Source organism: Ceratotherium simum, chromosome 10, assembly GCF_057802395.1.
Source record: "Ceratotherium simum simum isolate JZ-2026a chromosome 10, ASM5780239v1, whole genome shotgun sequence".
NCBI classification, from domain to species: domain Eukaryota; kingdom Metazoa; phylum Chordata; class Mammalia; order Perissodactyla; family Rhinocerotidae; genus Ceratotherium; species Ceratotherium simum.
The window spans coordinates 63,677,149-63,701,028 of record NC_141909.1 but is presented as its reverse complement, the minus strand read 5'-3'; the positions used below and the strand labels follow the sequence as shown (position 1 = coordinate 63,701,028).

Here is a 23,880-nt window from a genome sequence, read left to right as displayed (position 1 = left end):
AAAGGAAGATTCTTGGTGTCTGGTCATTGGCAGCATGCTTCAAGGGGTTAAAAAACTTGTTGGCTAAGATTGTTTTCTGCTGGCGTTGAGGATGACGTTGGCGTTTGTCAATGACCCGGCCACCCCCCCCACCCCCCCTCTGAGAGGTGGCCTGACTGGGATCACACAGGTCTTCAGTGCAAGGAATAAAAATTCCTTGTTATTCACGCATAAGTCACTTACATCGTTTGAACACCCTACGGGATTGTCCCTGAATTGGTTATTTGAATATTCTATGTTAAGGAGCCAACTTTCCTTTTTCTAGTCGATGTTTATTAAGTCCATGCTCAGCAATAACTGATTTTTGTCTAAAAGTAGAGTAGTAGACTCTAGTTTTCCCAAATTTCCTAGGTTTCAGCCGAAACCTGCTGAATCAAGGTTTCCAGGAGGGAGGCCTGGTTATCTGAATCTTGAACAAGTGCCCCAGGTGGTTCTTATCCAGCAAATTTGGGACACAGTGGACCAGGTGTTGCTCTTCGGAGTGGTTGGTGGCCAGGCCATATCCGCCTCATCTGCGAGGGAGCAGTCGAGACGGGCAGCGTTTCTGGCCCCAGCTGAGGCCTGTCGCCTCGGAATGTGCGTTTTAACGAGGTCCCCGGGTGATTTGAGTGCACATTCACAGTTGAGCTCTGGAGGGGACTGCGATGACAGTAACGTTTGGTGCTGACGTGGCTATCTGTGATGGCCTTTGTGTTATGATGACAATACTTTTATTATTCACCTTGTATAGATGGGGACCCCCAGCTCCAGAGGCCCAGGGAGCCCCCTGGTGGCAGAGCAGGCATTCAATGTCACCAGCCGGTGTCACTCGGCAGAGCTCCTGACCTGCTCCTTCCCAGACTGTTTGGTGACCTCCTCTTGGAGACCCAGCACAGGCCACTGTCTGGATTTCGGTCTGAGCTTGGTGGACTGATAGATCGACGTCACCTCTGAAAACTAATTCGATGTGGGACGTCTGTGGTTGGCTCACTTATTTGGCATTTGTTTCTAAGGTTTTCAGAAAGGTTGGTTGAGGTGCCCCCCCACCCCGACCCCGTGGCTGTGGTGTTGATACTCAGGGAACATTTTTGACCCTCGAGCTTTCCGTGGGGAAGTGGTGGGTGGGAGAGGGGAGGCCACGGCTAAGCTGCATGGACACCTTGAGCCCTCTTCCTTTGGAGTGAGTAGAGCCCCTTTCGCAGGTCCCAGAAGTTCAGGCCCGGTAACTAGGCAGCAGGCCTAGAGAAAGGGAGGCTGCAGGGGTCTGACTGATGGTGAACCCTTCCCTCCTCCCAGGGATATGAGGCGCCTGTCCTAAGCTCCAGAGAGCTGCGTTCCACGGAGCCCAGCAGAGGAGCAGACGAACATGAAGTCTAATCCTGCCATCCAGGCTGCCATTGACCTCACGGCAGGGGCCGCAGGTAATCCCAGAGAAGACCCCTCCCCTCCTCCCAGTACCTTCTACAGGTGAGGTCGAGTGAGAGCGTGGTGAACGCGTTACCTTGGTCACTCCAGAGGCAATACGCCTTAACTCTGGGATGAAGCCATTTGATGGAAGTGTAATACTGTGTCCAAGCATGGCAGAAGGTGGAGTAGTTCCCGTTGTGATAAAACTTTTTGAGTCGGGGTGCGGGCATAGCCAGTTTACAGCTGGAAGACATCGCAGCTCAGAGCTGACGTCCCTTGTCCATGGTCACACAGCTGGGATATGTGGGTGACGTGGGCTTCCACTCTGAGCCTGGCAGTCTTCAGAGCCCTTGTAGTGCAAAAATCACACTGTGCCATCTCTCCAGGGAAATCCCAGTTACTGTCCTTCCTGCTGCCAGGGAGAGAAAGGAGGACACCCTTTAGAAGTGTCCTTGGTAAATGAGACTGACGTTCGACTGTGTCTTAAAGCCCTGAGAGGAAAGGAGAGGCCCTAGGATTTGCCGGGGGATGGTGGGCGGCCCCATGGGCGCAGGTCAGCACTCCTGGGCAGCGCTTGCAACACGCAGGCTACTCTCTAAAGAGATCACCTTACTCAGCCTGAGGCGAATGGCAGAGGTGGACGTGCAGGGGTGGTAACTTGGTTCTCCAGGTTCCTGTGTTATTTTAGGGCTGGAGGACCACTGGAATGCTCATACTTCTCGGATGAAAACCCCGGTCTACCCTTGCCTCCCGCACCGATTCTTATAATGAGTCACAGCTCCCCGGAGTGGAGAGGCCAGGGGGGTGCCTTGCCCTTTGTCCTCTTATCTGGTGGGACCTCCTGGGTCAACAGCCAAAGTGTAGTCGGAGAGCCGCCTCCTCTTATCCTGTCCTTAATTATAAAAAAGAAGTCAGGTTCAGAGAGGAACAAAGTATTTTCCCATAATCCAAAGGTCGGCCAAGGTAGGCTAATGAGGAAGGCCATGAGGAATGCCAGAGACAGCGCATTGCAGACACTGATAAGAAGTGCAGGGGACAGCATGGGCTCTCGGGTTAGAGAGCAAGAGAGCACAAGGAGTGTCCCACTGCAGGAGCAGGGGAAACTTAGGGCCACCCGGGTTCCGCCCAGTGGCCTCTTGACTGTGTGACTTTGGGTCAGCCCCTCATCCTGCCATGGAATCAAGCTGCAGCCCCCAGGCTCCCTTGCTCACATGCCACGTTCAGAGGACACTGACCATGGGAACATGGAACCATTCGCCTGCCTCTGGCATCCTCTTACCATCCCGTGAACCCTTTGGGCTCAGTTTTTGTTTCCGCAATGGGAGGGTATTTAACCACAGGAGATATTCTCAGCTTTTGGAATTAAATGGCCTTCAGTCAATCAAAGGTATAGGATCTGCTGTGGTAGAATTAAAATGCTTACCTTTTGCTAGAAAGGCATTTATGTGTGGACAGGTATTGGGGGCCACATTTATAATGTACAGTAAATTTTAAAGATATAAATTGCAACAGTATTGTTGGGAGTCTGGTGTGTGAGGCATTTGCTGGTGGATGTGCTTCTCTGCAACAGTATTCACATGCATCGGGCCCTTACACGACCAGCAGTTCATCTTCCCGATCACTGTGGGTGGGGGTTTCTTCCTGTGCTGGTGCGCAGGGTCGCCCCTCACTGCTGCAGCGCTGCCCTGGGTGGTTCTAACTTCCAAGGATAACCGGCTCCTTTGCAGGGGGTCTGAGCCTGTCCTGGCTCTGGGCAGAGGAGGTTCCCTTTAGTGACCTGAGAACTCTCTGCTGTGAGGCACATGGGATGCAAATGGGAGCAGCAGTCCCACTTGGGAGGGGTCCCTGTATTCAAATGATGGACCTAGAAGAGCCTTTAGAGACCACTGGCTCTAATGTTCATTGTATATGTAGAAAAAGAGGCCCAGAGAGGGATGGTGGATTTGTTCAAGGTTGTACAGCTAGATGGTGTAAAGACAGGGCTAGGACTTTGTTGCTTGGGTCGTTGTCTAATTCCGTTGTCTGTTAATACTACATAATGGGCCAACAGCGTTCCCAGAGAGGGGTGTTAGTTTGGAGCCTTCGCTGCCCCAGCACCAGCCTCAGCTCTCTGGATGGGGAAACGGTTGGGCTTTGGGATCTTTCGGCTGGCCCTTGCCAAGAGGAGAGGACCCCTAGTGCTTTGTGTGCACAGTCCACCCAGGAGAGTGATTCATGCCTGAGAGCAGAGCCAGTTGTGGTCTGAGGTGACGTGGCTGTAGCATACATAGCTCTTCTCCGTGTCTCTCCTTTTTCTTGTAAACGAACCTCCCCCACCAAACAGGTTTTCAGCCCCACTCCTCTCCTCTGAAGTGCCGGGAAGCCAGCACTGTCTATCTGCCCTGCTGTGGGAGAGATTCCAGAGAAGGATCGAGAGCCCCAGGCAGCCAGCAGGGGGAGGATTTGAAGGAGAGAGGTGGTAATTGGATAACCATTGAAATGAGGCAGCGTGCATCTCAAAAGTCAAGTGGCCTTGAAGGGAAACCTTGGTAGTGCTTTAAGACTTCGTGGTTTAGCAACTATGAAATAACACGCCCTACTCGGACTGCTCTGATGCAGTGTGCCTGTTTAACAGTGTACTGGGGGAATGTCACATTTTAGAGAATTGAAGTTTATCCTCTCAAATGTCAAAATTAAAAACAAACTGAAAGTCTTCTTTGATTGGAATGTTTTGAAAATGATGCACTTCTCTGTACTGTTAAATGGAACATTTAATGACTGCCCCCGGAGGGGTTTGAGGGTCCCGCCTCTGCGTGGGTGGAGCAGATCCTTCTGGTTGAAGGTCTGCGTCTGGAGTTTCACCTCTGCCCTCCCTCTGAGCTGTCCTGCCCCTCGAGTTTCCTCAGCTGCTCGTCATTTGCTGACTCCACTGTGTCGAGGACTGAAAATCCCCGGCACCAGCCTTGGTCAAGTGTAGGGAGCAGCACCACCTGAGCGCCTCTCTTACAGAATAAAATGCAACTGTGACACCTCCGAAAGGATGCAGAGGCTATTTCTATTTATCTCTTAAGGAGAAGGAGATGATCACAGGTCTGAGCTCCAAGCCAGTGGGAAAATATTTAATTCCTGTAAATTATTTATAGCTTCATTAGCTTGATAAATATTTGAAGACCTACTAGGTGTCGGGCTCAGCGGTTGGTGCTGGTGTTCAGAATAGTCATCATCCACTGGAGGGGGCATGGTGAGGGCTGCCACAGGGTCATTTGTGTGTGGTACATGACAGAGGAAATCAGCTTACCTCCGTGGGTGCAAGGAGAGAATTGGAGCTGGCATTCAAAAATTCATTAGCCTCCTGCCTTCTCCCTGTTGGAAATGTAACTGTTACAGATATACAACCCATGCATATTGAGGTAATCAATGATATCTGAACTGTTCAGGATGATTGGGTTAAAATACGGAAAACTTCCATGGGGCTGGCCTGGTGGCAGCGCAGTGGTTAAGTGCGCGCGCTCTGCTGCGGTGGCCTGGGGTTCGCAGGTTCGGATCCAAGGCGCGCACCGACGCACCGCTTGTCAAGCCATGCTGTGGCGGCATCCCATATAAAGTGGAGGACGATGGGCATGGATGTTAGCCCAGGGCCGGTCTTCCTCAGCAAAAAGAGGATTGGCATCCGATGTTAGCTCAGAGCTGATCTTCCTCACACACACACACACACACACAAAAAAACCCCAGAAAACTTCCAGTTAAAATATATATATTTTTAATACAGAGTAATGTTATATATAAAAATTAAAATCTTATAATACTCTGAATTATATGCTTTATAAGCATATCTGCATCTAGATTATCTAAATTATCTACCCACTTAAATCCTGACATTCACCTCTTCTTTTGGAATGAATTATTTGGATAGAATTAGGATCTTTTTGATTTTATTCTAGCAGTAGCTAAGAGAGAATAACTAATTACAGTAAAATCTTATTAAATTATATTCCACCAATTCAGAATTGGTGATAATTTGGCAAGACAAAGCAGAAATATATCATTACTCTCCTAGAAGAAACAAGCAGTACTGTTAGGGTCACGGAGATCAGACTTGTGATCGCTTAAAGGAGAGATCAGCTTTCATACTCTTTGGAAATGTCCATTTCTCTGCTGATAATTAATTGGGAGTTATTCTTGACAGCCCCTCCCCCATCTCTACTTTCCACAGCTTAGTTGGAGTAACTATGTATAATGTCAAAGTTAGGAAACTGCATTTCTTAAATATTTTATGTAAGCCATCTCTTCAATTTTGGTGAGGCTTTAATAACCTCATCCAGTGGTTGTGTTTCCTGACACAAGCAGGGCACGTCTGGGGCCCAAGGAAAGTGGAAGTGTTCGCCAGCGGCGGTTCCCAGAATGCTGACCCTAGTCCAGGGTCTGGGGATGTTATAGAGTGGTTATGGCTCATTCTTTTCCTTACGTTCAGAATTTTTATTGAAGGCATCTAATGCAATTTAGATTTTGCTGTATTTAATACTCTTGCAGTATAAAAGCTTATAAATATAGGGTTTGTGCCAAGCAGAGGTAAGTTTCAGTCCATTCCCTGTTGGAATGCAAATCATTAATGGGGACAGTCCAAATTAGAGGTTTTTCCATAGGGTCAAATATTTAGCTCCTCAGGGATTAATTAGCCAGACTCTTTGTTTTCTTTATCTGCTGCCTGTTCCTCTGTTGTTTTTCTGATAGTCATCAGTCCCACTGGGCATTAGGCAAGAGAGTGATTAACTCTTCCCAGATTTCACCTCCCTTACACACACACACACACACACAGAGTAACTGCTGTTTATTAACCACTTGTGTAGCAGGCATTAGGTTAAGCCTTCTCATCCATTAGGTTAAGCCTTCTCATCCATTTTTATTTAGTCCCCACACTAACCCCCTGAGCTGGACACAGCTCAGGAGTTGAGGCTCAGAAGTCACATCGCTTGTCCAGGGTCTCACAGCAGAGCCACGCTTCAAGCCCAGCTCCCTCTGACCCCATTGCCGATGCTCCTGAACACACACCCCTCCTTTGCATCCCGTAGCTTTCACTGTTGAGCACACATCTGTCCCCTACCACGTGTGAGCTCCTGCAGGGCTGGAGCTGGCTGCTGGGCACGTTAGGGAACTCCTATAAGTTGTTTATTGGACTCGGCTAGAAGATATGGGGGAAAGAGGTGAAAATGAACTGAAGCAGAGGTGAGCCCTGGCGTAGGCTGCCTGTCCCTCATTTCCATGGGTAGTTGGGGCTGCACTCTGAAACACTGCTGTAGACATGTGCTGGAGAAGGACTCTGCCCTGCTTGCAGGGGGCACAGCCTGCGTCCTGACTGGGCAGCCCTTCGACACCATGAAAGTGAAGATGCAGACGTTCCCTGGCCTGTACAGGGGCCTGACCGACTGCTGCCTGAAGACCTACGCCCAGGTGGGCTTCCGGGGCTTCTACAGGGGGACCAGCCCGGCGCTGATCGCCAACGTCGCCGAGAACTCGGTCCTCTTCATGTGCTACGGGTTCTGCCAGCAGGTGGTGCGGAAAGTGGTTGGATTGGACAAGCAGGCAAGGCTGAGGTGAGTCGAGGACACTGACACTCTTTCTGTTTGTTTTAAAAAACAATACTGTTGTCATGATTTTTATGATACCTTACGGGCAAGGATGTTTCGTTTTTTAAAATAACTGCTTTCTTTCTGATTATGAAGTCATACCCCGTCATTGTATAAAACTTGGCAAACACATATGCGTTATGCAAAAGGAGAATTGCCCACGACCCACCATGGAGAACGAACCGCCCTTACGTGCTGGTATTCTTCAGGAAATGCTTTTCAGATGCTGATGGTGGTGCTACTTCTCTCGTGGGCAGAAGTGCTGGATTGAAACCATAGACACAACTTGTGATCCACCTTTTGGGCTCCAGTTCATCAGCAAAGTGCAGAGCATTGGAAGAAGTTGCCTGAGCCAGCTAGGTTTGAGGAGAAACTTGGAATTTTAGGAAGGGTCAGACGCATCTGAGAAGATGCAGGTGAACCTACTGTTTGGCCAAGTCTGTCCCAAACATCCGACGTGAGCTTGTGCTTGGTCATCCCTTGGGTATTCATGATACAGAGACTGAAAAGAATTTGGAAATCATGGAGATGTTTAGCCATCCCTCCTTTGAAGATTGATTTGTTTTAAATCACTTAAAATTACTGTATCAGCATCATGGTTGCAAAGGGTGGTCTTATTGGTTGTTTCGGTAGGAGTTTGAAACCCTATGCAGCTACAGGTCCCACATGACTAAAGTGGGTTCCTTTTCTGTAGAAATGTTCTCTGGGGGTGACTAGAGGTCTAAAGATGTGCCCTTTTGTAGACAGGAATTCCATCTTGATGGAGGGAGCTTGTGTTTAGAGGCCTGGGACTGGATGAGATCCCCCAGGGAGACAGTGTCTATAGAGGGCTGAGCACTGGTGCTGGGACCCTCCAGCACAGAGGGGTCAGGAAGGAGAGGAAGGAATAAGCAGGAGACAACCCAGGAGGCTGTGCTCCCCAAGACAGAGACTGACAGAAGGGACACTGTAGGGACTGTAGCTCTGCCCACTCCAGGGAGAAACCTTCTACTCGAGGAGACCTGGAGTGTAGGTCTCCTTCAGCATCCTTTGAGAGGGACAAATGAGGGGAGAAGACAGGGACACAGTGAGCAACCACAAGAGATTCTGGAGGGAGTCCTGCAGGAAAGAAACCATCCTGTTTCACTTGGCCTAACCCAGCTCTCTCATCTTTTTGAACCTGTGGGGCTGCTGCTTTTTCATCCTGCAGACAGCGTTTGCTCGTTAGCTATCGGGAAATGCTGCCTTAGTTTACACAGCTCTGACGTGTATGTCGTGGTTCTAGGCCTCACCCTGGTCCTGTGAGGGGAGCAAGGCAGGTGGTGGTGTCTGTGTGGGAGACGGGGAGACTGGAGCGCAGACACGGACGGGCTCGGGATCACTGGTTAGTAACCGAGAAAGCGGGACGCAAAGCCGTGTCTTCTGAGCCCCCGTCCAGCAGTCTTTCCCTACAGCCACATTCGGGGCTCCGGAGTGTTTCGTAGGGGTCAGAGCTAGAGAAAAGATTAGTAAGCAGAAGTAGTGAAAAGAAAAGTGCCTGTGAGAGCCCAGTGGATTTCTGCAGTGACATCGTCAATATTTGTCTGCTCTTGGTTTGCGCTACCCTGCCTAGTGTTCCCCTTCGACCTTTGGCTGGACGGGGTGGTACACAGCAGGGGTGTCCAGGTCCATGTTTGTCGAATGGGTGGCAAACAGTCGGTTCTTACAAAATCCCATCCCACGCCTGGCGCTGTTTCCATTCCAGTTCCGCACGTTTACGCCGTGGGCCCAGCCGGGGGTGCGTGGCCCTCAGTTAGTGCACTGGCAGAGGAGGGGGTTCATTAGAGAGCCAGAGTCCACTGCACGTCTGGTGTGGCCTTGTGGTTGCCTTGTAACAATGTGCTTGGTGTTCACTCAGCGTCCGAGCCGTTACTGCATCTTAGATTGACCAGCCAGCTGCGTTTATTGGTGCCACCTTTGTTCCAGCAAACCTGGCAAACTGGGACCCTCGTGGAATATTGCCCGTCAGCAGGTTGACAGAGAGTCCCTGAGGGAGGCAAGCGTGGACCTGCAGGCTGGCCGGGAGACGGCGGAAACCATTGAAGCTTTGGTTTTGACAAACGAGCCAAGTAGGAGTGGAGGGGAAGGAACGGAGTGAGCGGCGGTGGGCAGTGTCCACACACTGGAAAGCCGTGTGCACGTACAGTTGTGTGTCTGGCTGTCGTCTGGAAATGGTTTGACCTTTAATTCTCTAAGATCAAAAGGAAGTCCATATTGCAGGCAGTGTTTTCCTCCTGCAAGAAAGCCTCACCCCGAGCCAACTCGTAGAAACCTGGGTTTGTAGTAACAGGCCAGCTCGGCCCCTGGGGACCCGCCTTACATCCGCCTGCGTCACCGAATGGGGCACAGGAGGTCGGGGCTGAGATGGGAGGCAGGCCTTGATTTTATACTGATGTTTGACGTTAGTGTATGTGACTGTTAGTTTAATGTAACTTTAGGACAACTGGATGTGGTAGGTCTATTAGGCTTTTGCTCACAGTTTGGAGAAAAATCGTTAGGGGATCTCTCTCCCATGGGCAATCAGCTGAGGGGATGACCTCCTAGGGCCCCTCTGGAAATCTGTGACTCGTCCTGGTTATCCAGTGACAGCAGGATGCTGGCATTTAACAGGTGAGCACCAGGGAGCCAGTTGTCCTGCTGTGAGCAGTTCAGTAATTCCCGTCCTAGGAAGGACTGTCCCATCCCACGTGATGAAACCCTGTCCCAGGGTTTGGAAAGGATCTTCTTTTCTGACCCCTGGGAACTCTCCGAGAAGTCTTCTGGCAATTTGTTTCTCAGACTTTCCCCCACATTCTTGGACTCTTATTGGATTCCAGTTTCACAACCCTGCTGGTGATTGTGGCTGGTGGTATAAACCCACAGGAGATGAGGCAAATGCTTCCATTTTTGGGCTAATGTGCATTCATTTCTCCGTCTAGATTTCCGGCTTAGCCATTTTACTTAGGAGCATCGAGCTGCTGACGTGCACCGGCCTCACCCCCTTCTGCGGCACCATCGTGCCTTCCTCGTGCCGTCCGGGTTCCTGAGGTCGAGGAGGTCAATTGGCTGAACTGGGAAATCTTTTTGCAGTGGCAGCTTCTTGGTTAAAAATTTATCCTGGGTTTTCGTCTGTGGCAGTTATGTGCTCCGTTGCTCCAGGTGGATTCTGAGCGTGTAGGGATGGCTTCAGAACCTCGTTTTATTTAAAGCTTAGTGGCAAATACACTCCAGTATTAATAGTATGTGTTTTGGGTGATAGGACTACAGGTAATTTTTTCCTCCTTTCCATACGTTTTTGGTTTTGTTTTGTTTTGTTTTGTATGTCACTTGTGTTTCTTGTTCTGGCTGCTATAACAAAATACCATCGACTGGGTAGCTTAAACAGCACATGTTTGTCACTCACACTTCTAGAGGCTGGAAAGTCCAAGATCAAGTGCTGGCTGATTCAGTGTCTGGTGAGGGCCCTCTTCCTGGTTTGCAGAGGGACACCCTACTGTGTCCTCACATGGCAGAGAGAGAGCACGACCCAGCTCTCTGGTCTCTTTCTGAGGGCACTAATCCCACCATGAGGACTCCACCCTCATGACCTCATCTAGACCTACTCACCTCCCACAGGGCCCCCTCAGTACCAGCACCTTGGGGGTTAAGGCTTCAACATAGGGATTTGGGGGTGGGGAACACGACATTCAGTCCACAGCACTGTGACTAACAAAGGAGTGTGGATTTGCAGTCAGGCAGACTGGGGTCTGAATCCTAGCGTTGCCACATAGTAGCTCTGTGACTTTGGGCACGTGTCTTCTCTAAGTGTCGTTTTCTCCGTATGGAAAATTGGGGTGTTGCTGTCAACCTCACAGTTGTGGGATCCTCAGATGAAACAGCATGCACACGTTTCTGGGGGGCCCTCAGGAAGCATTTCCTCCGTTCATCCTCGCCCTCCGTTCCCACCAGGTCTTCCGCATGGTGAGTGCTGCCCGAATGGGTAACCGGGCAGGTCATTGGTCTCCTATGCTGTGTCCTTTCAGTGATCTGCAGAACGCAGCCGCTGGGTCCTTCGCCTCCGCATTCGCTGCCCTGGTGCTCTGCCCCACTGAGCTGGTGAAGTGCCGGCTACAGGCCATGTATGAAATGGAGACATCGGGAAAGATAGCCAAAAGCCAGAAGTAAGCACCGCTCGGGCACAAACATTGGGTCTCTAACATGTACTGAGTATTTTTAAAAATATATTGTATTAAAATTAAGAGGCAGATACAGAAACAGATTTGTCTACTCCAAAATATTGTTTCTAGCACTTTCTTGAACCAGTCAGAATAATTTTCTGAACAGACTGTTTGTGATGGTCGGACCCACCACCCACCCCACACAACATGGTAGGCAGATATTTAATACCCCACAAGTGATGAAGCTAGGAGCTTATACCCCTTTAGGCTTGTTGAGTGCATAAGGCATGATCCCCAACTGTATTTGGAGGCACATGGCCGACACCTTTGGAACTCAGAGAGCTGAGCCATTGTAAGGGCCAATTTGGATTCTGCTCATTCCCAGGTTTCACATGGGTGTTTAGGCTGATCACCTCAGATCCTACTGGTAACTTTCTTTACCTCCCTCCCTAATCCTTAAAGTGTACCTACAAAAGGCCCGAGTTCTGGAAACACTCAGCAGAACCATGATAAGCATAGCTACTCTTCAGTGATCAAATTCCTCGCGAGCTCAGTCTTGGAATATTCTAGTCGCCCTGTGAAGGTGTATATATCATATACATATGATTTATTTGAATTGTAAGGCAATTTATTATCCTTATTAATCTCAAAACTTGCTTATTTATCTTAACATCTGGCTGACTGAAGTTCTGGGGGTGGATATTGCTGTGGTTAACTCAAGCCTGTAAATCTGCTGGGGAAAACCAGTAGATAAATTGACCATTTTCAGAGTTGTCAGTCTCCTTGTAGTAAGGATGGGGTTTGTAATAGAGCCCTATTTCCTGCACCCTTGTGATTCATTACAACCAATTTGAATCTATTATTCATAGCCTGGAGTCCAAAAGTGTAAGTCTTTAAGACTTTTTATTGAGATATAATGCACACACAGTACCAGGAATACCCACAGAAATCATAAGTGTGCAGTTCTATAAATAGTCGCAAAATGAACATGCCTTTTTAACCAGTGCCCGGATTAAGAAATAGGACATTAACAGCACCCAGAAAGTTGCCCTCATGCCCCTTGGAAGTAGTTTAAGGTACTTTTAAAGAAAATAATTGCTAGATCCGAAGGACTTAGGCAGATGGACACCTTGTGTGAAAGTAAATGTTGGTTAACTTTATTTTAGGCAGAGCAGTGGTCACGCAGGGCTGTACGGTAGCTTGGGGTTAAGATTCGGATTGGAAGGCAGGCTAACTGTGTTGAGCTGGATTACCCTGTTACATTCGCATCAGAGAATGAGAGCAGTGTTGCGGGGAGGACCTGGCTGATGGGTCACAGCTGATGAAGCCTTCTGAAGTCCGAGGGAGGAAGGAAGATAGTCGTTAAAAGCAGGTGGCCTTTATCCCCTCAGGGCTTGATCCTTCATTGGTCCAAACCGAGTCACCTGCTCTTTGAGAACAGAATGAGGAGCCAGGGGTTCACCAAGCCTACCGAGGGTGTGGTTTCTGGCGCTCTCCTTCCTGCCGTGGCGCACGCCATCAGGAAGAGGAGTCTAGACGGAAGGAGTCCTGTGTTCCGGCTGCTGCAGGGCCCTGATCTGCCTCTCTAGGAACTAAATCCTCGGTGCTTCTTGCCTTTCAGGAGCTGTAGCTCCGTTCTTAGAATTTCTTTTGTCTTGAATGTTACTTGCTCATTTCCCTGCACTAACACAAAACAAACAAACCCTAAACCTGAACAAATTCTCTCCAAACACCAGATCAAAAGAAAGGTTTGGGAGCTAGGAACTGAGGGAGGTAAGAGACTGGGCAATATGATACCATTTTACTCTTGCTGAGTTTGGACAACCCCTTATTGTAATTTCACTTATTCACTATTGAAAAAATGGGTATTAGCTCTTTTACATCTTTGATAATGACTTCTAGAAATGTATTCATCCATTTTAATAAGATTTCTTTACCCTAGAGTGGTTCAGGAGAGAAAACTTGTTATAAAATCATTGTATCTGTGCTTCTCTGAGATTTCCTGCCACAGCAGCCTTTTAGAACTCTGGTTCTCTGTCTACAGAACTAGCTGCTTCCCTGCTGCTTCACCTGCCGTGACTGTCTCTCTCTCTCTGTCTCCTCCCAGTACAGTGTGGTCTGTCATGAAGAGCATCCTTAGAAAGGATGGCCCCTTGGGCTTCTACCATGGACTCTCGAGCACCTTACTTCGAGAAGTACCCGGCTATTTCTTCTTCTTCGGCGGCTATGAACTGAGCCGATCGTTTTTTGCATCCGGGAGATCAAAAGATGACCTAGGTAAATGTATTTGCACAGACAGCAGGTGGGGTGATGGTGTCCGCTTCCGATGGTGGGCTTGCTGCAGATTCTGTGCACTCTGCGCCCCCTTGTGGGGTCCCTCTGGCACTGGGGAGTTTCTGGATCCCAGAGAATAACATGGCCTAACAATTTCTAGCACCTTCCTCTGGGCTTGCAATTTCCTCAGGACAGGGGCTGAAGCAGTTCATCCCAAACTTCTTTCCTGGAGTAATATTTGTGAATTTCCTCTGGATCTGTTTTAGGGAAGAAGAAATATAGAAATTTCTTTCCCTATAGGAAATCACCAGTAAATGAGGAAATCACCTATAACTCAGCTTGCAGTAAGCTTAAAACTTGGTAATAAACCTTGAAAGTGTTTTGAGAGCGGTGAAAAGTGTAGTTCTTTCTGGCTTATCCTCTGTAGCTGCTGGACACAACCGTACTAACATTTGGCTCACAGAGTGATTACTTTTTTCTTAAGCACCTCCCTTCAGTGTTGGTGGACCTATTCTGGGGTTAGTCACACTCCCAGGCTTAACTGTCCTATTAATAAGACAACTTTGGTTTTTCATGGTAAAGGAAGAATCAGGGCTGTGGGGCATTAAAACATTAAAATGCTTAAGAGAAAGTTGAAAAATGACTCGGCCTGCATTTCACTGGCCTAACTATTCTCATTCCTCATGGTAGGGTGTTGCCATGCTGCTAGGGCCTGCTGGTTGTGGGGGCCAGCCCTCTGGAGGATGGGGCAGGAGGGCCACAGTGCCACAATGACCAGCCGAAACACGACCCTCACTAGGGGCCTCTTGTCCTGGCGTGATGAGGGGTAGACCCAGACCACCAAATGGAACCTTTTTCTGTTAGAGCTTTGACAGTCTCCTCAGGGAATTGTGTTCTGCAGCATTTTTATTTGTACCTACCTGTGGCCACTACTGTTGGCCTCTGGAATTGTCATATCAGCTGTTCTTGAGACAAAATACTGTTTGCTAATTTTCTTTTCTAGGCCCTGTCTCTTTGATGTTAAGTGGCGGCATTGGTGGAATCTGCCTCTGGCTTGCTGTATACCCAGTGGATTGTGTAAAATCCAGAATTCAAGTTCTTTCCATGTCTGGGAAACAGGCAGGATTTCTCGGAACCTTTATAAGTGTTGTGAGAAGTGAAGGTGAGTCTGGTCATTGCAGAAACAGAGGAGGTGTGTATGGAGTGACTGGTCATTTCGCTGCTGGTCTTGTTGAGGTGGATCAGATGTATAATTGCTCTCCTCCCCGGCCTCATCCCTTTTCTGGTACTGTATATTAATCTACCTTTGTGGATGCCTGTTTCCAAACCCCTTTCTTGAGTTTACTTTCATTATTCTCAAGAATATTTAAAGTTCTTATTCCTAACCCCTGGACCAGGTACCACCTGTCAAGATTCTTTGTTCAGAATAGCCTGGAAGGAATTTTTAAAACATGGGTTTTGTCTAAGGGAACAGATGTTTTGAAGTTAGCACGACTTGTTTTACATAATAGAGATATTAGCAGAAGATGATCTCTAAGAATCACTAAGGGACTTAAAAGAATGGACAACATCCTTAATGCTAAAGCTTCTGGAATTAGAAAGACACTAAGCAACTTCTGAAGGTGATTTGCTATCAATATTTAGAGTTATGCAGGAGGATAAAGATTTTCTAATTAATGTTTGTATAAAACCAGTTTTAGCCTACTAGTGAGTAAAGATCTGTCCTTCCAGCATCCACTATACATCTTAAAACTTGGCATGTGAACTTCTCTGCCTTGATTTTAAGAGAGAGAGCACGGTAACAGTTTGCAGAAACTGTTTAATTTGTATCCCAAATAGAGCACAGACATCTTGTATATTACTGAGAGTAACCCCTCTTTAAATTTCCATAACACTTTAGTTTTACGAAGTATTCACACCTCCCTTATCTGACTAGTTCTGCATAACTACCTTGGGCAGTGCTGATACTAGAAACAGGTCTCTGACTTCAACACCAGTGCTCCTTCTGGCCCCATGCCTCGTGGTCCTCGCCCCCAGGAGAAGCTGCAAAGCTGCTGCCCCCTGTGGCCCTGTGGATGCCTTCTGTCGGCCCGTGTGAGGCCTCAGCTCTGCCCAATCCATTTACCAGGAGTTAACCAGGCGTGGAATTGGTATATGTTACCTAAGCATCAACCAGCTTTGCTGGGAGACCTAACGCTTGTCTTGTCTCCATTAGTCTGTTTAGTTCCGTTAGTCTGGGGAAACCTGGAAATAAGTCCTTCCATCACTTGTGGTTTTTAGTGCTGTTGTCTGGATTTGGAAGTGTAAACATATCTACACTGTGCAGCTTCGTGGGGCATCTCCAAGGAGGGGAGTCTGAGTCTTTGATCACCTTTTATCTTCTAGGAATAACGGCCTTATATTCTGGCCTGAAACCTACCATGATCCGAGCGTTCCCTGCCAACGGGGCACTGTTTTTGGCCTACGAACACAGCAGGAGGTTAATGATGAGCCAGTTGGAAGCTCACTGAAGTGTTCTGGTGAACCTGGATCTGAGTGCAGGCATTCGAGGACTACGTTCATCTCAGGGTTTCCTGGAGCACAGGACCAGTGTGGAAATACTTTGATTTTGTGGGAATTTTGTTTTGTCTTCCCTTCTTCTGCTTTAAATCCTAAGCTTTATGGAAGGAGCCCTATTTTACATCATACGTTTCTGCTCATAATGGTACTGAAATAGGAAAGTTACTGCTCTTCTCCTTGGTGGGACGCGGGGTGAGCTGCTGGCCCTCTGTGCCTAATCTGAAAGGCTGGATATAGTTATACGAGGGCTTTTGCACGACCCTGTGTGTGTACACGCAGCCTGGACGGTTATGAGTTGTGAGTGAAGCACAACTTGGTTCCCTGTTTAACCTCAAATCTCACCAGAAAAACCCGGAGGTGTAACTGTGTTTCACAAAGATGGTTATAAGTGACGGCTTAACCCACTCTCTATGTAGGGTCTCTCTTAAAATCTGCTTAGCACCTGCACTATACTAAGTGGTTCAAGTTTTTAAAAAGTGTTCCTGTGGTTCTTGAAAACTAAAATATCCATCTAGATTTATAGAGGAGACTATACCTGCATACTGGTGTGGCTTCCACGTTCTTGATTTAAGTTTCAGAGTAGGCATCCTGGGTTTCCCAAGATGCTCTACTGTTAAAATAGTGCCATTCATTTTCTAGGTGGGGTCATATTCCCCACTGTGATGCCTTGTCGGGTGTGGCCTAGAGCACAGGCCTTTGAGAAGCCTTTACCTATGCCAACTTCCCTCCTCCTCTCCCCAAGATCTTCCTCTCTGCTGGGCTTTAGGTTGAGGAAGGGGCTGAAGGGAGGGGCTGTGCTGCTGTGCTTTGGGAAGACCTTGTGGCTGACAACAGCCCTTAGCTTCTGTCTTGGTCCTGGCCTGGCTGGGATTCCAGAGTATTGTGTTGGACCATCTGTGGGCTATTGATCTACTTTGAGCTGCTCACTCATCGCCCCCACCAATTGGAAACCCATCCAGGAAGCTAGAGTGCCAAAGCCAAGAGAAGCCCTCGTCCCCCGTCTGGTGACTGAGTGACAGTGCTCATGGATGGAGTCCTCCCATCTCAGAACCAGACACAATGTAGTGTCTGCACTCTACTGTGAGTACTGTCAGGGCTGAGCCATTCTGAAGTTGATCTCGGGATCCACACTCCGTGCCGTGCTTTTCCAGTGTTGGAGCTTTTACTTTTGGTACTGGCAGTCAGTGAATTTGAATGATGATCGTATATGGGGTGTTCTTTATAAAGCAATGAAACAAGAAGGGTGGTTTTGTGAAACTGTGCCGTATGTGTGTACTGACAACAACAGGAAACCCCGGTTCATCTGATGGCCAGACTTGGGGATGGGCAGCTGTTCTTTGGCACCTGGTGTGAGAGAGTCCTTCTTGTCACCGCTCAAGTCAGCCGCCTCATTCCGTGCTGCTCCTAGGCTGGCAAGGGTTCTCGCAATAAAGTGTGCTTAAGCAGCCCGTAAGGCTCAAAGCAAGCAGCCTGACAGTGTTAATAGTAGTCCATACATGTGTGCCTGTCCCTGTTGGCAGAATGTAGTTTTTCTACCTTACTTTTCTCTCCATACTTAAATGGTCAGTAGCTGCTGAGTGGTGCTTCATGTGAACAGTCCTGGCTTGAAGCAAAATAGAAGATGGGCCTGGCTTCCGCAGGAAGTGAAGGGCTTCAGAGTCCGTGGTCCCACTGCCCGGTGCCTGTGGCTCGTCTGGGTGAGCCCTGTTGGCAGCAGACCTTCTCACATGTCGTCCTTTAAAGATTGAACTAAATATCTTCAATAGAAGCAGTCTGAGGCCAGGAGGAGTGACTGGGAGTAAGCAGTGGAAACCTGAGTCAGGAGAATTTTTTTTTCATTCTATTTGCTTAATTCATGGTTCAGTATTTGGGTACAATTTGTACCATTTCAGATTTGTACTCCAGACAAAAATATAGTAACTGGAAATATTGTTTGAAGAGCTTCTAGTGTTCTAGCATCATTAATTATTTACCTAGTATTTGAGTATATGATGAGTTGGTTTAAGTACTTTACATCCACGCTAAGAACCAACTGTCAGCAGCGTTGGAGGATGTTTAGTCATGTTTCCAGGTGGTGGTTTTATTGCAACAAGCACTGGTTTTTGTCAGCAGGATTCCTGCTGTAGAACAGTCTCACTGTAGGTAAATGGACAGAATGCACGTTCTGTATGTTCACTGCAGATACGGCACACGGCTCTCCAGACTCACTCTCCCTCCCCCAGGCGGTGGGTGGGATGGGCTGGTTTGGCAGGATGCCATTCTGTTTTTTAATATAGTTAAACTTCTGGCTATTAAGTTTTGGATACTTCTATTCCAGGTTAGTAAGTTCTGTTTAAGAAAACAAGGATCATTCTGAAATATTATGATGGAAGCTTCTCGCATTGGTCAAAGAATGATTCATGCTGGGTTCTAAGAAAGCAACACCAGGAGGCTATAAATAACTTCTCTTTGTAGGAGCAAAAGCAGAGTAGTGTGGCGACTCAGAATTGCCAGAAATTTTGATGCATCTGGAGGGTCAGGGAAGAGACACCCCAGCTGTAATCTCCTGTATTTCAAAAAGCAAGGTTCTTAAAAACTGGAGTTTCCTTCCTTGTTATTGCCAGTATTGAGAAAGATAACTGGCTGTTGAAGAGTGAGATCTAACTGTTTTTTCCCCTTCACCTAAGCCCGCCACCTCATCCGCCCTCCGTGGATTACTGCTGCAGGAATTTTAGAGGAAACTGTACAACCTGTTCTGCCACAACACGTTTCTGTCACACAAATGACGGACTAATGTAATCATGATATGGAAGGAACCTGACAGCATGTTCCTCCACGATCTTTTGCTCCAAGGGGAGCCAGATTAGGGGAGTAGAATGATGACTTTTGTCAGAAAAGCAGAAAGCCGTCAGCCAGGCTCCTGCACTGGCAGCTGGGGCCCTTTGTGGGTTATGTTGAGGGGAAAGAAGAGCACCACAACCAGGCAGCCTGCCAGGGTTGCGTGGCCTTCTGTGCCACCATGATGCCCAGTAGCTCAGAGCTCTACTTCCATCTGTGCCACTTTGCCACCCACCAGCCCTTCTCTCAAGTATGGCTCTAGTTCCCCTTTAGAAACACCTACTGTGGTAACTGCCAGATAGCCTGAGCTGCCAGCCTGGGTGGTTAGTGGTTCGTGTGCTGGTTACAAAGTTGCTTAGTTGGCGTGGTCTGCCCCGAACCCTGTTTTTCCCCCACAAACCATTTTTTTTAGCGTGTGCTTGTGGGCGAGTGCGAGGTTTTCAGGAACGAGGACACTGTTTCAGCAGAGGCACTGGTTCTTCTTAGTTGCTACCTCTCATTTCCTGATAAATTCAACTTGGTCTAGACTTGCCAATAAAAGGAAAATCACTCAAGGATAATTGAGATAAAGCCACAATAGAACTGTTTTCAAGGACAGTTACGGCCATGAGGTATAGTGGCAGTGAAGGTGCTTAGAATAAAGTGGCTGCCAGTACCAAAGAGAAGATGACTCCCCGTGGACACAGGACTAACCCGTGTTCACGACGATGAGGTGACCTTCCCTCACAGAGCTCCACAAGCCCCGGTGAGGTTGGTGGTGAGGGGGGGTGGATTTTAAAATAATAAATCTAGATTTCTCTAGGCAAATGTTTCCTGTGACTTCACCTGTGATGTTACACAAAACCAAAAGTTACCGAGGAGTCTTGATCCCTCACGTTTACAAGGCTCAGCCTCCCCGACGCCTGTGCCTGTGGAGGCAGAGGTGGCTCAGCACGCTCGGGGCAGTGCTTGGAGCAGGACAGAGCATGTGTGGGGGGGACTGCTTGTGCAAACATTTCTCTGGGTGTGCAACAGTCTTTGCTGCCAATCTGATGTTTGTTAACAGATGGTTTGTAAATCAAGTGGAGGAAGAAAATAGCAAGTACCTTTCTAATAGATCTGAAATTACAAATGTGAAACAAAGCAGGGAATAAATACTTGTCCAAAAATATATAAGGATATGAAATAAACCCACAGTATTGGGGGGAATCGCAATTTTTAAATATCTCAGTTGTGATATGCAAGTTTTATTATTTCCAAGTTCTTAAAAGTGATAACTTTTAATGTTCCTGTTCGTGCCATGGAGTGGATCCTGACTCCTAGCGACCCGGTGTACAGCAAAGCAGAACCCTGCTGGGTCTTTGTGCGTGGTCCTCTCACCTTCCTGGGCTTATCAGACAGTGCTCCGCTGCTATTCACAGGGTTTTCATGGCCAATTTTTTTTGCAAGTGGGTGGCCAGGTCCCTCCTCGTAGTCTGTCTTACTCTGGAAGCTCTGCTGAAACCTGTCCACCATGGGTGACCCTGCTGGTATTTGAAATACCGGTGGCACAACTTGCAGCATCACAGCAACACGCAGCCGCCACAGTATGACAACCGACACAGACGGATGGTGTGGTTCCCTGACCGGGAAACGAACCCGGGCCGCAGTGGTGAGCACACCGAATCTTAACCACGAGACCACCAGGGCTGGCGAATGTTCCTATGCACCGTGTTCCAGGTTTGTCTCAACACGGATGAGAACTGTGTGTGAGGCATACTCAAGAAGAAGAAAAATTGCCACTGACATTTTATCTTTTATATATTTAATAGATTTCTTAAGACCATGTTTACATATATTTAAATGTATATCGAGAAGGATATAGGTTTATAAGCTCTGTAAACATGTAGCAGGGTTTGGGAAGAATTGATCTGTTCTGGAAGGGCTCCTGTGTCTAGACGTCAGTTATGACTTCATCAGCTATGACTTCATCAAAATATAGCTCAACTGCAAAATCTGCCTGGTAAATTTTCCATGTTTTTTTGTTGTGGGGATTATCTACTTCACTTCTTGAAAGATGAAGCCTAGAATAGAAAAAAAATCATTACATTTTATTTTAGGGCTGAGAGAAAAGCCGTGCAGCAGGGCACCCTCGTTTGAACTTTAAGACAGACTTGCCATGACTAGTCTCAGCCCTTTTCTGTATCTGACATTTCTCAGAGCCAACTCTCCCACTTTCTCTAGTGAGACGCAAAATATCTTCATCCTCAGTAACAACATGTCACTGATTCTTTTAACATTGGCTTTAATGGAGTTGATGACATCTGGGTTTAATAAAATAAATTTCTATGTGACAGAAATCAGCCAGAGAGACTAGATGTGTATTAAAACCCAGTAGTAAAATACTGTCTTTTAAATGATAAAGTTGGCATTTTCAGCCAATTAAGAATCTTGTAACTAATAAAAGCAGCTTTCCCAAGTAGTATGGAAATTTAAATGTTAAATCTTTAGAAACATAAAAGTGAGAACAATCATCTAGTTTGTTGCCTCTCCAGTATGAATGTGGTGTTTTAAAGGAGACAAGCGTGTTCCTAGCAAGAACCACTCTTGAGGAGGAGCATCAAGTGAAGTTCTACCCAGATGTCCATTTGAGGGACTTTGCTGGTGTTAAGAGTCCAAGTTTATTGTTTGCAACCATCTAGGGTTAAAATTCGTAACAATTTTCCATCAAATCCAAAGTTCACTCTATCAAAATCCATTAAATGTGTGTGTGTTATAAGTGTGTAGGCCAGATGTTCAATTGACTGTTGCCTTACTGGGCTTGAGGTGTGATTAAATGCAGTTCAGATGTGAAGAAAAGGCTAGGCTTGTATGTAGTGTAGAACTATCAATTCATGCCACATACGATCACAACCATTTCTTCAAAACTCACCTGCACAATCTTTTGAATATTATTTTTCCTTTTGTATTGGATGGCATGGCGATACCAATAATCTCAAATTTTTAGCACCACAGAACAAATACTCCTTAAAGTGGAGAACTTAGAGACTCAGGAATGAGTTTTTGGATATGGTAGAATGTGCTTTGGAATAATCTTCAAATAAATTAACAATTACTTTAAAAAAAAAGGTTTCCCAATTTAGTTATTAGAAAATCATTTTTAAATGGGAGACTTCTTTTAGCTGTCTTCATTGATACTTATTGTGTCTTATAATTTCTGCCACTGATATAGATGTGTCAATCAGCTTTTAAACTAGCTGAAGCCTCCCTAGATGACGCCTTACTTTGGGACAGAATGTGGTGGTGGCCGGTCATCAGTAAATCAACACATACTGAGGACCTGCCATAGTCAAGGTACTGAGCAGACTCCTATTAAACTTCCATGGGAGGGATTTATTACCACACTCGGGATCTGATTATAATACGTTTTAACGTATAACGCAGTCCTATGGTATAGACCTTGAGGATAATGCAACAGTGGGTCTCAAGAAGAGCCATATTTTTTAAATAACCAGATTAAGATGAGTAAGGCAGTGAAGAGTGGTGACGCGAGGATTTTTTGGTTTCTATAAATTGAGCTTATGGCAATCAGCAAAAGACTTGCCATTACACCTTACACAGACATTGAACATTGAACTGTTTCTACTGGGTTATATCATAGCCATACCTGTTATTTTTTATAAAAGATGTATGAAACCAGAAGTAAAAGGGACACTTGTCGTAATAGTTAGGAATATGCTGAAAAGACATGGTTAAAAAAAAGGTTATTTTTCATACTAAAATTGATACCAAGAACTAATCATTCCAAAGGGATTAAAATTCCTTTATTCATTTATATATTTACCAAACAATTGTAGCCATTAAATATGCAGCACTTACAGTCTATAACGTTATACTCAAGACACAAAGAAGGCTTTAAGAGACTGCTGTTCCTTTCTCTTGCTGTTTCTACCAAAATTTTCAAGGAAATCTATTTTTTCTATGATATTTATAAATTGAGGCACTGGTCTTTTAATCTGGTTTAGATAGTGCTAAACAGAATCTACTAAGGATCTATGCTTATTTATGCCCAAATATACCCATTTCTACAAGGAGCTGCTGCATTGGATAATTAACCGTCATTCTTGATGATAGAAATACCTAAATTTTCTGAAAGTGCGCTCATCTCATGGCCCTTAAAAAATCACAAAGGCCAGGTATTACCAATGTCACCTGGGCCAGTGCCCTTACACCAGTGTGTCTGCTTAGAGACCACTGACGGAGAATACAGACTGTTCCCTTATTCAAGGGGTAACCATTCCAATGTGGGAACTATCCAGGTCAGTTGCTTCAACACATTTACCACTTCATTACTTAACAGATTCTCCCCCAGCAGCAGATGAAGGAAGGCACAGAAAAAATAAGTTTTAAATTGATCAGCGTATTTACTTGTTGGCATTTCTGTTTGGTGATTTAATAGGAATATGAATTGAAACTATTGAGGCTTAGAAATTTATGTACAGAATAATACTTATACATTTTATGACTCGTCAATATAAATTATACTCATATTCAGAGTAATGACAGTGGCAGATATTCAGTTTTTCAGTAAATATTGGATTAAAAATACTATTTATAATGTATTATAAATTAATTCAGAGGAAAGTAAAATCTCCCTCCTGGTAAAGTATTTTGTAAATTATGGGGAGCAATGTGTTTTCCTAATACAAAACAAAAACATGATCACTGCTATACAGTAAAACATACCTTTGTTGTTTTAACATCTTGGTTTCTGTATTTTTTCTTATTTGGAAGTTAATCCATGCAAGTTGTATAGAATTCAGAAAAAATAAATGAGCAAAAGAATTTTTAAATTACATATGCTCTTCTTTTAAAACAACTTTACAGATGTGACTTGTTGCTTTTCTTTTCTCCCCTCCCTGGCTAGGGGTTGACATCTCCTATCCTCTCCCTGTTGGGAATTGTAGCAAAGGAAATCCCAAACCAGCATCATTTAGAAGACCAGACAAGAATAAAGGCATAGGCTGTTTCTTGATTACTCACCGGAGAGAAAAATTTCACTTTGACATCCTCATAGAGAGGTGGACAGT

General features: G+C 46.4%; 1 protein-coding gene and 1 pseudogene across 5 annotated transcripts in view; both read left to right on the top strand.

Annotated features, from left to right (window-relative positions):
- Positions 1–23,669, top strand: part of SLC25A15 (solute carrier family 25 member 15) — an 82,195-nt gene extending 58,526 nt beyond the window's left edge. For 2 of the 5 annotated variants that reach the window (XM_087436130.1, XM_087436129.1), the window contains exons 2-7: positions 1,315–1,439; positions 6,737–6,995; positions 11,048–11,185; positions 13,290–13,459; positions 14,460–14,618; positions 15,842–23,669. In XM_087436130.1, the coding sequence (XP_087292256.1) occupies positions 1,385–1,439; positions 6,737–6,995; positions 11,048–11,185; positions 13,290–13,459; positions 14,460–14,618; positions 15,842–15,966 (906 nt within the window). In that variant the 5' untranslated portion in view covers positions 1,315–1,384 and the 3' untranslated portion in view covers positions 15,967–23,669. Of the gene's footprint in view, positions 1–564; positions 1,044–1,314; positions 1,440–6,736; positions 6,996–11,047; positions 11,186–13,289; positions 13,460–14,459; positions 14,619–15,841 lie in introns of those variants that run through there. The other 3 variants (XM_087436128.1, XM_087436132.1, XM_087436131.1) reach the window with 3 other exon arrangements.
- Positions 1–23,880, top strand: part of LOC147916137 (serine/threonine-protein phosphatase 4 regulatory subunit 2 pseudogene) — a 212,217-nt pseudogene that overhangs the window by 58,513 nt on the left and 129,824 nt on the right.